This window comes from Sciurus vulgaris (assembly GCF_902686455.1).
Source record: "Sciurus vulgaris genome assembly, chromosome: 6".
Taxonomy (NCBI): Eukaryota; Metazoa; Chordata; class Mammalia; order Rodentia; family Sciuridae; genus Sciurus; species Sciurus vulgaris.
Window position 1 is genome coordinate 139,332,539 of NC_136466.1, and position 13,725 is coordinate 139,346,263.

General features: G+C 43.1%; 1 protein-coding gene across 2 annotated transcripts in view; it reads right to left on the reverse strand.

Moving 5' to 3' along the window:
- Positions 1-12,799, reverse strand: part of EGFLAM (EGF like, fibronectin type III and laminin G domains) — a 176,836-nt gene extending 164,037 nt beyond the window's left edge. The window contains exon 1 of one of the 2 annotated variants that reach the window (XM_079144453.1): positions 12,368-12,799. In XM_079144453.1, coding sequence (XP_079000579.1) covers positions 12,368-12,464 — 97 coding nt within the window. In that variant the 5' untranslated portion in view covers positions 12,465-12,799. The remainder of the gene's footprint in view (positions 1-12,367) is intronic. The other variant, XM_079144452.1, reaches the window with a different exon arrangement.
- Positions 12,800-13,725: the final 926 nt, after the last annotated feature.

A 13,725-nucleotide genomic window follows, 5' to 3' on the forward strand; every position in this document is an offset into this window, starting at 1 on the left:
AGGAAATGAATTTGGGAGCTGGGAGCAGGACCAAATTAATCACACAAGATGAAAACCTATTTGCCCAGAATGAGGCTGCTGTTTCCCATTCCACAGCTGTTGGTGAAGGGCCGATCACAGGCAAGCCAGACCCTCCACCAGGCAGTGCAGGAGACGCAGAGCTGGAGAGAAGCCGTGGTGCTTTTCTTGACAAAGTTAAGAATAGAAGACATGAATCGGGTACACCAATAACATGACCTAAGGCAGAATGGGGGAAGAGAGGAATGGCCTCTGCCTAGGAGGATACGAAAACTCATGGACCTGGGGGCTACTGAGTCAAGCTTCAAAGGGACATTGAATTTCCTTGGGAAGAGAGGAGGGAAGCTTATTCCAAGGGGGCAGATCAACATGTGGATAATGTTCAGCACTGGGAAAGTGAAGAGGAGTTCTATAAAATCACAAATAATCCAGCTTGGCAGGAAAACAGCCTGCATATTCAGTGAGAAGACAGGAAAGTTAGTTGGGGCCATCTTGTGACAAGACTCAGATGCTGGGCTTTAAAATTTGGAAGGCTATAGGGAGTCAGAAAGAGATAGTAAACACAAGAGTGACAGGATTAGAACTGCATTTGGGAAAGATTATTCTGGCAGAGAATGTGGTTGAAGTAAACGGGGAGAGAGAAGATTTCATAGAAATAGCTGCTTTTGCATTTACTCTCAATATCATAGTAAAGTAGGTAACTAACCTTTTTTAAGTATTCCAACTACAAATAACCTCATTTTGGGCAGGGAATTGTACAATTTACACATGAAAATCTATTACTACTACAGTGGCTTGATCATTTTTTCTTGATTTTGTACAAAGCCCAAAACAAACAGGCTATTTTTATTAAACTTGAATTTGGCTCCAGGGCTTTCAACAATGTCATGAACTTTATAACTAATCTAGATGCTCCAAGTCATTACTTGGGGGTATAAACTTTAAGAATCTGTAGTATAAAATTGAGGAAATGAAATTCATTCTGTTTGTGTTTTCCCAGGTGCCTAATCTCAATTATACACTTATGCCAAAGTCTTCAAAATTTGAAGTTCTATCAAATATGAAAAAACTGCTATCTCTACCACTTTATAACTATAAACCAGTACCAATCTAATTAATGTGCACTAACTTTAGAGTGCCAATTATGTGCCAAATGTTTAGGTATTTTTGTAGTTGTATTTAAATAAATCGCACAACACCCTTGTTGTAGGTATTATGAACCTTAAATATCAGAAAAGAAATCAAAAGAATATAAGACATCTGGCATCAGACAACATTAAATGCTGAAGCTCGAACTCAAACCTCAGTTTTCCTGTTGGAGTCTCGTTAGGATTCCTCCAAGATGATGGGTGTTCCCCATGTAGGAGGTGACTAAGCCTGTCAATTATTTTCAAATAGCTATCAAACGGATGCTTCTTCTCTAAACCTAATGGTTTAGTTATTTTACTACACTAATTAGAAACTCCCAGAACATCAAAGAGAGGTTTGAGAAATTGAGAAAGCCTTGAGATGCGAATGGTAAGCCTTAAAATATTGAAGATCTAGCTGTTACCAGTGAAGATGGCTGGATAGTGAAGGAACGGAAAGCTTTGAAGCCAGGCTCAATCATCTGGGTGGTCCCTGAGACCCCAAAAGGTTCTTCTCTAGGAGACACTTGGGAGGATTCAGGGGACATCCCCCAGCTGCTACAGCTGCTGCTCGGTTGGAAACAGCCCCATAGTCATCAAGTATTTTGCAAAACCAGCACTTTATCTGTGCATCGAACAGGCTGAAGCATGACTGCAAGCAGCCCTGGGTCATTCTACAGAGTGTCCTGTGACATACAAGGAGCCTCTCCAAGCGAAGGCTGGATAAGGAGGATGTTTCACTGGCCATGTCCCTCCTGACTGCAGAGCTGGGCCAGGTGCTCTATAATGAGCTCACCCATGAGCTCACACATTAGCTTAGCAACATCTCTGGGCCGACCTCAAGCGACAAGATCTAGGGGTGGTCAATACAGGTTCACAAGCTGCCTAAGCCCGTTTCCTTCTGGTGGTTTCATGCCCTAACTTTCCAGTGGGGCGAGAATTACAAAAATCAAACGAGATCAAGCAAATGTACCAATTGATTTTTGTTGGGATGCATCTACAACATCTTTATCTCTCATCAGAGCAGGCTGTGGTGTCTAAAATATTATTTTTTGTATTTTAAGAAGCATCTCTCACTGATTGAATTTTTCTACCATATATAGAATTTTTCTATAGAGTATAGTCTTTTTTTATAGAGCACAAATAGAAGGAGCTTCCAGAAAATTGGATTAGTTGATATGCCTTAGAAATTTACTCTATTTTATCTGCTAGATAGTTATGTTACTTTTTTAAAGGATTCTACTTTTTTTTTTTTGTAAAAGGTAGGAAATATGTAGCAATGTATAACATATATTAATTTAGTCACATCCACTCTTTTGGGATCCTATTGAAAATCAACCTAAGTTAATTTTACTGCTTAGTTTTTAGGTTCTTTTGTTAAATTAGTTGGCCTCCAACAAATAGATATATGGTAACTGCTATGGTCTGGGTGTGGTTTGAATGTATCCAGTAAGGGTTCATGCATTGAAAAGTAATTCCCATTGGTATTAAGAAAGTGGAAACTTAATCTGACTATGGCATTTAGAAGTAAGGCCCTGGGAGGTGATTAGGATTAGATAAAGTCATGAGGATGAGCCCCCACTATTGAATACTAGTGGCTTTACCAAAAGAAGAGGACATCCAGGTGCAGTGGCGCACACATGTAATCTCAATGATTTGGGAGGCTGAGGCAGGATGGCAAGTTCAGGACCAGCCTCAGCAATTTAGCAAAGTCCTAAGCAACCCTGTCTCAAAAAAAAAAAAAAAAAAAAAAAGGAAGAAAGAAACACGCACATGCATGCATATATGCTCCTTCTCTCTGACCATGACATGACCACCTTGGGACTCTGCCAGCAAGGTCATCACCAGGTGCAGTCCTATGATCTTGGACCCAAACTGAGAGTCAAAACAACCTCTTTTCTTTATAATACCCAGACTCAGGCATTTAATTGTAGTAACAGAAAGCAGACTAAGATAGTTAATAATTTGCTTTTCAACCAGGTTGCACAGTACAATTAAAGTAAATGTCAGACCAGATTCTGCTACATATACCAATATCCACAAGCAAAGGACACAAGAACTATCATTTAACCTTCTCTTGCCAATTTGATAACTTCTTTGCCATTTTAAGAACTCCACAGTAGTACATCAGAGATGATCCCACCACACCCGGTTCATTTCCTTCCTTTGCACACAGCACACATTCATTCTCCAGAATCCTTACAGTTTGGTTGGGACCATGTGACTGTGTTCTGATATGGCACATGCAAAGCTTTCTCTTTACCTTCCAACTTGGAGAGCCTTCCACCTTGGAGAGCCTTAGTGGTATGATAATGTGGAGGTGTTAAAGACAGAATGACTTGGGTCTTTGCATCACCCTTTAGAGGACAGCAGCCCAGAAGAGCCAATCAACCAGAAATAACCCATTGGACTTGAAGTAAATGAAAAATCAATTTTGTGTAAAGCCACAAAAATTTGGAGTTTTTCATCACAGCAGATAGTGTTAATTACCCTGATTAATGCAATCACCTGCTTGTACCTACTAAGGCAGATACAATAGTATTCTAATGGCAGGATCAGCAAATCATCTAGGGGGACAGGCAAATGACTCTACTGTTACATGGGCACTATATCTAGCAAAATGTGTGCTAATTAACAAATCCTCCATTGTGATTGTTTGATAAGATCATTCAAAGTACTTCTGCAGCCACCTTTGAGAGTGGACTACACAGTAAAGTTCTTCAAATGAAAACTAAGCAATCCTGAAGGGTGGGTTTCCCCCTAGGGCACAGGTAAAGTTCCAAATATTTAACCAGTGGTATGGCACAGTCACCAACAAATGAAAATAGATGTGAACTCTCATGGTGGAGGATTGCTGTCTTCTAGCCTGGATTACTTCAAGCATTAACGAAGCTCCCTTAAGGTAGAGATTAAAGTAATTCATACTGCTACTGTTTATATTGAAGTATTTAAAAAATAAATCACAGACAATATAACAGGCACCTAATTCACAGCCGTCACCCATTTTATTTATTTCTCTGCTCACTCTAAGAATTACAAGCAAAGGATCATGGGACCTATTCTTAAATGTAAGATTGGATCAATAAAATTAGCCATCTGTCCAAGGAAGGCTTTAAACGTAGGTTATATTTAAGTATTATGTTCCCAACTGCCCAGATGTTATAGCAAAGTGCCTGCTGATACAACTCCTTTTGCACAATGTAAACTGTTAAATGACTAACATAAACCTATTGCACCAAGAAAAATAAATAGCATTAACATTGGATTAAATCTGATTTGGGATTTTTGAATGCCCTGTCAGCAAACACAAGTGTTAAAATTTAAATTGCTCAGGATTTGCAGAGTCAGAGGAAGAATGAAACATCAAGTGTCTTTGGGGAATAGAGAAGGAAGAGACTTGGAATTGAGATCAAAGCATCGGAAAGTATATCCTCGGTTGGTCTGGTTGGTTAAAGCTGCCCACCCCCTCCTCCTCCATCCAGTAAAACTTTGCCCTAAACAATTACCAGGAAAAAATCACTCACCAATCTGAAGGTTACAATTTCACAAAGTTCATCCACACACTTGGCAGCTTCATTTTCCAAACTAACAAATCCAGTCAGGTAGTTGACTGGAGACTCTTTCTGATTTTTAAATTAATTTATGCAAAAAAAATTGCAATTCAATACAAATGAAATCATATGCAATCATGAATTACATATGTGAAAAAGGATAAAAGTACATAAAATAATCAATGTCTATGTCTGTTTCTTAGGATATCTGCAAATATATTTATTCTGTCAGATTTTTTTTCCTTACCCAGATTGAACAATCTAGTTTCTTCAATACTGCCTTCAAACTTCCATCTTCTAATCCTTCTCAATGCCTTGGATCATGCATTGTCTTACTCCTCTTCAAAAGCTTATGAGGTAGGTTCTTTCCTTAACCAATTTTACAGATGAGGAAACTGAGGCTTACTGAGTTTATATAATCTGCCCAATGCCACCAAGTAATCCATATAAAACAGTGTCAGAACTTGAAACCAAATTTGTTGAATATCTAAATGTGTACTCCCACCTGAGCTTTCCTGCTCAGCCAAGAGGAACCAGTCATTGAAAGAACAAACTTTGTGGAGGCGAGAGGGAAAGGGATGTCAGGGACTGATTATACAAAATAGGCATGGCTTTTGGTTAAGGCTGCTGTAGGTTTCCCTCCCTGTGGAGCCATCTCTCAATGCACACGTGGGGAATGAGGGTGAGAAGAGGGACCTAGCTCAGATAAGATGTCATTCATGCATCTCAAGAAGATCACACATCCCAAATCCAGCCTCCAAAATACCCACTGAGAGTCTACATCTGGGGTTGTCTTATTAAATTACAGAGCAACATGCTGTTGCTAGCTGTCTCACTTTGGTGAGAAAGAATCAAGGAGAGACTGCAGGTGCCCCAAAGAGCACCTGGAGAGGAACAAAGAAGGGGAGCCAGAGGTGAAGCCCAATTCTCAAAGTGTAGACCCAACCACTGGCATCAAGTCACCCAGAATTCTTGTTAAAAAGGCAGATGCCTGAGGTGCAGTATAAAAATTCTTCCCCTTCAGGAAATTCTCTCGCCAGGGGCCTGACACCTGCTCAGAGCCCTCTCTGGAAAGTGCGCCCTCTGCGGACAAGAGTTTGAATTGATTTGGTTTGTTTTCACCTGAGTCCCTCTTCCCCTTGTGAGATCAGGGCTTGGGCAGGAAGCAAATATCTTCCAGCTCATTTAAAGAGGCTGAAGTCACACTCTGGATCCTTCTTCAAAAGCGAGGTCCACAATTAATGGAATCACAGATACGTTTGGGGGATTTTCCCTGCAAACTGCCACTTAGTCTCTGCCATGTCTCCTTCCCTTTCCCTTTTTCTATCCCTGACATGGCAGGTGCACTTCCAGCATGTACAGCTTGACATGCAGTGAGCAAGACAAGAGGCTAGGGTCATGACCAGCTCAAAAGGTTTTCTGCTACAATCAAGACAGCTTGTCATGTAGTCAGCTGGAAAGAACTACAGTCCTGCTTGCCCAGTGAGTGAGGTGTGGAAATACAAGGTATCACAGGATAACTAGGTGCAAGCTGAGATCCACCTCAGCCTCAGACACTTGGGACCCTCTGTTTCATCAATCTAGCTCAGAATCACTGGGCCATCTTTGGGCTACAGTAACCCATGAACAGATGGATGACTTCTCCCAGAAGAATTCTAAGGTTATTAAAGCTCTGGGGAAGAAAACAAGAGGGAATTAAAAAAAATTTAAAAAATTAAAAAAAAAAAAAAAAACTCAGTTACTTTCTGGCCAAATCACTTTTCCTTGAGAAATAATTCTGAGAAACATGTACTGCCTCATGTGAAGCTACGTTTATCACTGATCTTGTCTCCTCTGCCCCATCATCTCACAGAGAATCATAGGAAAAACAGAAAAAAAGACAAGAGACAGAGGAGCTTTACACAGGGATTAGACAAGATGCAGAAACGAACAGGAGGGAGCAGGGCTGATAGAATGATGAACCAGATTTTCTGCCACAGGGGCCCTTGCAGACTTAGGGCGAGGTGCATGAGATATCGACATATATTTATCTCCCAAACTGCATACTTTGGAAAGGGGGCTTGGATGAGACCTGTAAGTGAGACAGTCATGAGTCTGTCATAAATTCCAGGTTGACAGAGGTGGCATTGGGGAAACGAACCAGAGTGACCTCTGACCCCTGACCACTTAGTCATTCAGCCTCATAATACTAGCAGCTGTGGAAATCCCATAGGGGAGGCACGTATTCTCCACCATCAACCAACAAGTTCCACTGCCCATGAGCTAACTCTTCTCTCCTGCCTCTTGCTTTGCCTGTTTCAAGTTTCCCTAGATCTTTATTTCAATGGATTTATATGGGTAGACAAATACTGAGGACTTGGAACGGAAAAGATTGGACATCTGTGTCTTCCTAAGGATGAATGTGGACCCTCAGATTCTCCAGGGGAAACCATGAACTCTGAACTCTGACTTTCAAGTCTCCCACTGACCCTGGGACCTCACGCAAACTGGACAGACTGGAGGAAAGCAGGACCCAGGTGCATTCTCCAGCCCCTCTCCCTGTGCCAGAGAATTAACCAATGCCTTGAGTTTTTTCTGAATAAAGCTGTGGAGGTGAAAGCAGTGTAACTTTAACCCTGTAACCCCCAACTCCCAGCACCCTACCCCTGTCCTCAGCTCTTGGCATCAGCCCCAAACTTGCCATGGCAGGACCAGACCTAGGAACTGGATGTCAAAACCTTGTAGAGAGATAGCAGAGCTACCCCACCTATAGCACGGAGATATGAGCAGGTCCTAATGACACCAACTGTTTGCAGTTACAGAAGCCTTCTAAGCCAGAGACACTATGCTTGGTGACAAGCATGGCATAGCAAATAAAATCAATGCATTCACACACAAGAAAATAAACCTCAACTTACATCTTAAACCTCATGCAAAAATTAACTCAAAATTAGTCATAAACCTAAATGGAAAGCCTAAAACACTTTTAGAATAAAACACAGGGAAACATTTTTACAACCCTGAGTTAAGCTTCCAAAAGAGAGTATGGGCCATTCAAAAAGTAGTAAATTAGACTTTATCACAATTTAAATCTTTCTGAAAGGTAAATTACAAAAATAAAAGGACAAGCCACATACTGGAAGTTGAAATTTACAAAACATGTATCTGATAAAGGACCTGCATCCAGAATATACAAAGAACACCCAGAATTCAATAATAAGAAAAACAAACATCTGAAAAAAATTGTAAAAAGTCAAGAAAAGAGTTGGACAGAGCCAGGCACACTGGCACACACCTGTAATCCTGTGACCTGGGAGGCTGAGGCATGAAGATTGCAAGTTTGAGGCCAGTGGAGGTAACACAGGGAGACCCCATCTCAAAAAAGTTAAATCACATTAATTTTAAAGTTTTTTCTTGAATAGAAGAGTCATTTTACCAAAGGAGACTTGGATGTTGAATGTGTACATGAAAAAAGTATTCAATATCAGTAGTCATTAAGGAAATGCAAATTAAAACTGTGTTCTCAATATGCATCTATTAGAAATAGCTAAAACAAGTAAAAAGCAAAACCGCAAAAACAACAAACAACTATATGGAGTGCTGTGGAATATTCAGAACAACTGTGACTTGCTTTCATTGCTTCTAGGAATAGAAATGGCACAGTCATTCTGGAAAACAGTTCGGGTTTTCTTATCAAGCTTCACATGCACCTGGTGCAGTGATGCTGCTCCTGCTTATTCTCCAAAAGAAATGGAAACATATCCACCCAAAGCCTTGTATGTGACTTGTATGTACGTAGCAGCTTTATTAATAATAGCATGGAACAACTCATAACTCATTTGCTAGAGAAAAGTTAAACTGAGCAATAGAAAAGGAACAAACTACCTATGGGCAGCAACATGGATGCATCTTCAAAGCATTATGTCAAGTGAAAGAAGGAAGACAACACACGGCATTCTCAAAAAGGCAAAACCACAGGGACTGAAATCAGATCACTGATTTCCAGGGTCTGGGAGGGAGTAGATTTTCTAGAAAGGGACACAGGGAATATTTTCGAGTGATGGAAATGTTCTATATATTTCCATTATGGGGGGGAGCGGTTACGTTACTGCATATGTTTGTACGAACTCATCAAACTCTATATCCAAAAAGGATAAATTTTACTAGATGCAAATTATACCTCTATAAATCTGACCCCCCCAAAAATGATAATAATAAAGGCAAGAGTTTCCAATCTGCCTGTGGGGACATAGATGGCTTATTGTTTGCTGGTTCCATCAGATGTTTGACTTTCCCCTTTCCTTCATTCTACCCCACAGATGCTACAGTTCCTTTCACAAAAGGACTTACTGGTGGGACTCAGGGTAAGGGAGAAGGCTAGGCTACAGATCACCAGCAGGGAGAGGTTTAGGTATTAGTCCCTGTTCAGCTTCTGATGTTACTTGGGCAAGACACTAAATGGCACTCAGCCCACTTGCAAAATGAGGGTTTTTACACTTCCTTCCTGGTCTCTGATTTGAATTTGTATCTGAAAAGGAATGAATGGTTCTCCAACAAATCGAGTTTCCACACCATGAAGACCTGGGGCAAAGACTCCATGGTGATGGTACAGACTTAGAGCCTTCCAGCCTCCCATTCTTCCAAGGGTTCCCGGGTACTCTAGTGGAGCCTCTAGGCCTTGTAAGCTTTAACCCCCAGGAGTTCAACAAGAAAAGAAAGCTGCAGGTCATCACCCTGCAGGACTACACCCCTGATCCTTAAGGAAGAGGTCGGTAGACAGTGGCTTCCAAGACCCCATGTCAGTACCATATACACACATTCGTCTGGAGGCCTGGCAGCTTCCCGCGTGCAAATGTTTAAGAGCAATTCAGCCACACATCCAAACACACACACACACACACACACACACACACACACACCAGCAGGAATAATGCCCTTGACCCGGCCTCCAGGGTAGTGTACCTTGGGAATGCCTATCTTCAACCTGGAGGAAGACACTCTACAAAATAATCTACAAACTTATGAGAACAGAGCTGCTCTGGACTCAGTTTCTGATCCTGAATATCAAAACCTAAATTCCTATTCCACCACTGATTAGTCATGTGGCCTTGGGTGAGATATTTAACCTCTCTCGACCACAATTTCCCTTCAGTAAAACAGGTGATAATAGTACCCATCTCACCGGGTATGGGGCTGATTAAATAAATCAGTGCATGTCGCATCCTCAGGACAATGTAAGAAGCACTAGATTAGTGTTAGTTATTTTTATTTAATTTAACTTACTTTCAAAACTGCCATTTCTTGTGAGTCTTAGCAAGTGAGAGATTTCTTTACTTATGTTCAATGACAAAAGGTATGCTGCCCTGGGATGGAGGGAAAGGGTGTTCATACCTGAAGCTACTATCTGCTGTTTTTCTCCCCAAAGAGAAGTCGGGATGGAGAAATTCCAGGTTAATGTGAATATAAGACTTCTCCAACAAAGCAACACTTATCAAAAGCAACCTGAAAGAGATAGGGTGGGCTCTCCAAACAAAACAGGGCTTCTCTGGAATGCCTACACTGTGGACACCTACCTCCAAAGTACTACATACAGACCAATTTCTATGGAGGCATCAAGGTACGGAGATACTCCCATATGGGCACCAGCAGGGTTTACTGGTGTCTGGGGAAGATTATAAATTAGCTCATTGCTGTTCACATCAGAGCCAGGCAGGGCACATTCAGTTTTTAATCTGGACCAATTTTCCGGATCAAAAACTAGTCTTTCCAAGGGATGTAAATGAGCCCAGGAGGAAAATTTGCCCTGAAGTTTATGAAATAGCTGTCATTTTAATCTAAGAGACTTTCCAACCTGAAAGTCACTGAATAAAATTATAAAGTAATAAGAAAACTCTTCTAGGCTGAACCTAGCCTAAACACACCTTCTACCTTGAATTCCATGCATTTAATATGTAAAATATACTTAAAAGTTCGAGTTTCCACTATCAAAACCCATCTGTGCTTCAAGTAGAACCAGAGGTCAACATGACATATTGGTGGCATGAATATCAGAACAAGACCCTTAATGAACCAGGTAGAAGGAAAAGAAAGAAAAATAGTGTGAACCATATGTGCAATTTATACACCTGTCTTTTGTAAAATATTTTAAAATTCTACTTACGCAGATTGAAATCTATTCTTAAAAGAATACTGTAAAAAAATAAAAATAAAAAATAAAAAAAGAATACTGTAAACACCAGAGTTAAAAACACTACTATGTATTGTTCAAAAAATTGCAACTAGATGGTTTTATGTGCACAAACCTGCAGAATGCAATTGATCATGTGTGGTTCTCTTATGGAGGAAATTAGAAAGAAGGCCTTTATTGAAATCCTTGAAGGTATGTATATGGGCTTGCAGGAAGAAAAACAATTTAATATAATACTACATTGGACTGTTGCTGTTATCTCCAAAATGAATTGAACAGTGTGGAAATGGAATAGTTCATAATTTAAGCATGGTGTAGAATATATGATAATGACCCAAAATTTCAAGGCAGGTAGCAAAGCACAAGTGGCAACAGATACACCTGAAGGCAGGACTCCCCAGGACTGAAGCAACAAGTCACATCGCTTCAGATAGATCCTTGTGCAGTGAAAATATTTAAGCAGCCAACTGGGAACCTGCCAAGATTATTTTCTTTGCCCTCTGATAAATTTTCCCTGGTTTGCCTCTTTCTTATAGAAACATTTGTGAAGATAAACTGCACTTTCTTTGGGTTTTGCAGACTGCATTCAAATAAATTTATATTGTTTTCCATTGTTCATAAGATATAATTAATCCCATAAGACAACCTCGTTTACAAAGTAAGCTAAGAAAAACAGACTTTTTTTTTTCAGAATTCTAAATATGGTCCTAGCAAAGAAGAATAAAAATCGTTATTCAGAAACAATGCTTAAAACTTTATTGTTTAGAATGTTCTACTTTGAATAATCTCACAACACAGGAAAAACTGAAGTAGATAAACATACATAAAGACTTTTTACCAACATAACTTGAGGAAATGCAAGCTATTGTGATTTCTGGTTCTTCCCAGTCCTTTGTAATAGCCTACAATACATACATCTTTGTTTAAACAGCAGAGCAAAGACAGGAGTTCAAAACAGGATCAAATTAACCCACTGAGCGCTCCTTTCAGTACAAACAGCCCCAGGGCGACAGAGGATCCAAACTGCAAAGTGCGCATCCCTACATAGTGCGTGGGTAGGACGGGAGATGTGCAGGGCACTCCAGGCAAACCTTCAGACACTTAACAGGAAATGGCTGGGCTCTAGGCAATATGAATTCAATAAGATGTTTAGAGACCCAGGAGGAGCTGTTTGACTCCTCTGCACAGTCGCAATCCTCTGTAATTGATACAGCATGACCGCTACCCCAAGTCTTAGGTCTCTGTGGTCAAATACAGAGCCCACCACCTCTCCTGGGTCTGGAAAGTAGATCATTTCTTTTAACAAACAAATATCCCTGGAACTGCCTGGGCTAGGGGGAGGGCGAGGCTCCTGTCTCTGCTTAGCTATGGGCAGAGCTGAAGCCGGGTAAACTGGCTCTAGACAAGGGACAGAAAGGCTGTGCGCTGCCGGCTTTGCGTCCTCACCTAGGGCCAGGAAAGGAGTTCTCGGGGCTTGGTGGCCCTGGGTGGACTGTGTGAATTACCTGGTTTTCGGAGAGCAGATCTGAGCGACAGAGCTCCGGGTCGGATGCTGGAAGCCAGGAGCAAGAGCCCAAGCAAGACGCCTCGGATCGAATCCATTTCTCCGCTGGCGCCTGCAAAGTTTCACCAAGTCCCAGACGCTCTGGGGAAAGGGCGTCCCCGGGGGGGCGTGGGGAACGAGGACCCACGGATCTCTTGGCAGGGGTGAGGAGGCGGGGGTCCAGGAACCACAGAGGAGTCCCGGGGGAGTCCAGGGAACAGGACAGCAGCCGGGAGGTCGGCGTGCGAGAGTGAAGCGGGTTTGAGCGACTGGGCTTGGGGAAGCGGAGGGGGGGACGTCGGAGGCCGAGGGGAGGGACAGACTGGCCGCCGGTGGGAGGGAAGCTCGACCCGCCCGGGGATGGAATTACAATCGAGCTGAAGTGAGAGGGGCAGGCCTTGAAGCCATTCACTCCTCGCCCACTTCGGGTGCAGATAGCCCGCCCCTCACCCCCTCGCTAGCGGCCGCGGCTCAGTCCTTCCCCGCCGGCGACCCAGATTGGGGGCGCGGAGGGGCCGACTTCAACTACTGAAGACACAGGGGCAGGAGTTAGGTGATAACGAACCGGGGACCCTCCGGCGCGGTCCTGACCCTGAACTAGGGGAGCCTCCCCCTTCCCTTGCTGGACCCTCCTTCGGCCGCGCCCTCTAGGTCGCTTCCACCCACTTGAGCGACTTTTCCCACCTCAAAGGTTGAAGGTGCGGGTCCAGAGCACTTGAGGGAGTGCGAGTGGCCGGGCGATTTGCAAGTGGAGAAGGGGCGGAGGCGGGGCAGCCAGGTCTGGGGCGCTAAGAAGATAAATGGGATTTAAGATGCGCAGATGGAGAGCTGGGGCCGGGCCTCCCAGACGGAAGCGCGGGGTGGAGATTAGGGCCCCGCGCGGGGGAGCATGGTGCCCTCGCAGCAGGGATGGCAACTTGAGACCCTCCAGGGGAGGAGGTAAAACTCCAGGGTAATCCTGGAGAGAGAAGCATGCTGCTCCAGCCCCCTGGCGGACCAAGAAAGCCCGTGGGAAGGGGGCGCTCGCCCGCGGGGCTGGGGTTGGCGACCCGAGCGGAGTCCTCGCCACTGATCCCGGGATCCGGGTTCCGAGCTTGGATCCCTGGAGGGGGAAGGACCCCTTCCCCTCCTCTGCTTTTGCTGCTCCAGTACTCACTGAAGTGCGCCTTTTGCCCAGTTTCGCAGTACTGGCCCGAGAGGCGGGACTCGGTACGCAAGTTCCATTGCATACTGGGATTCTGACCTCCGATCCGCGAAAGGAGAAAGGAGATACAATAAATAAACCAAGAGGAATACACTACAAGGGGAACGCGGCCCATG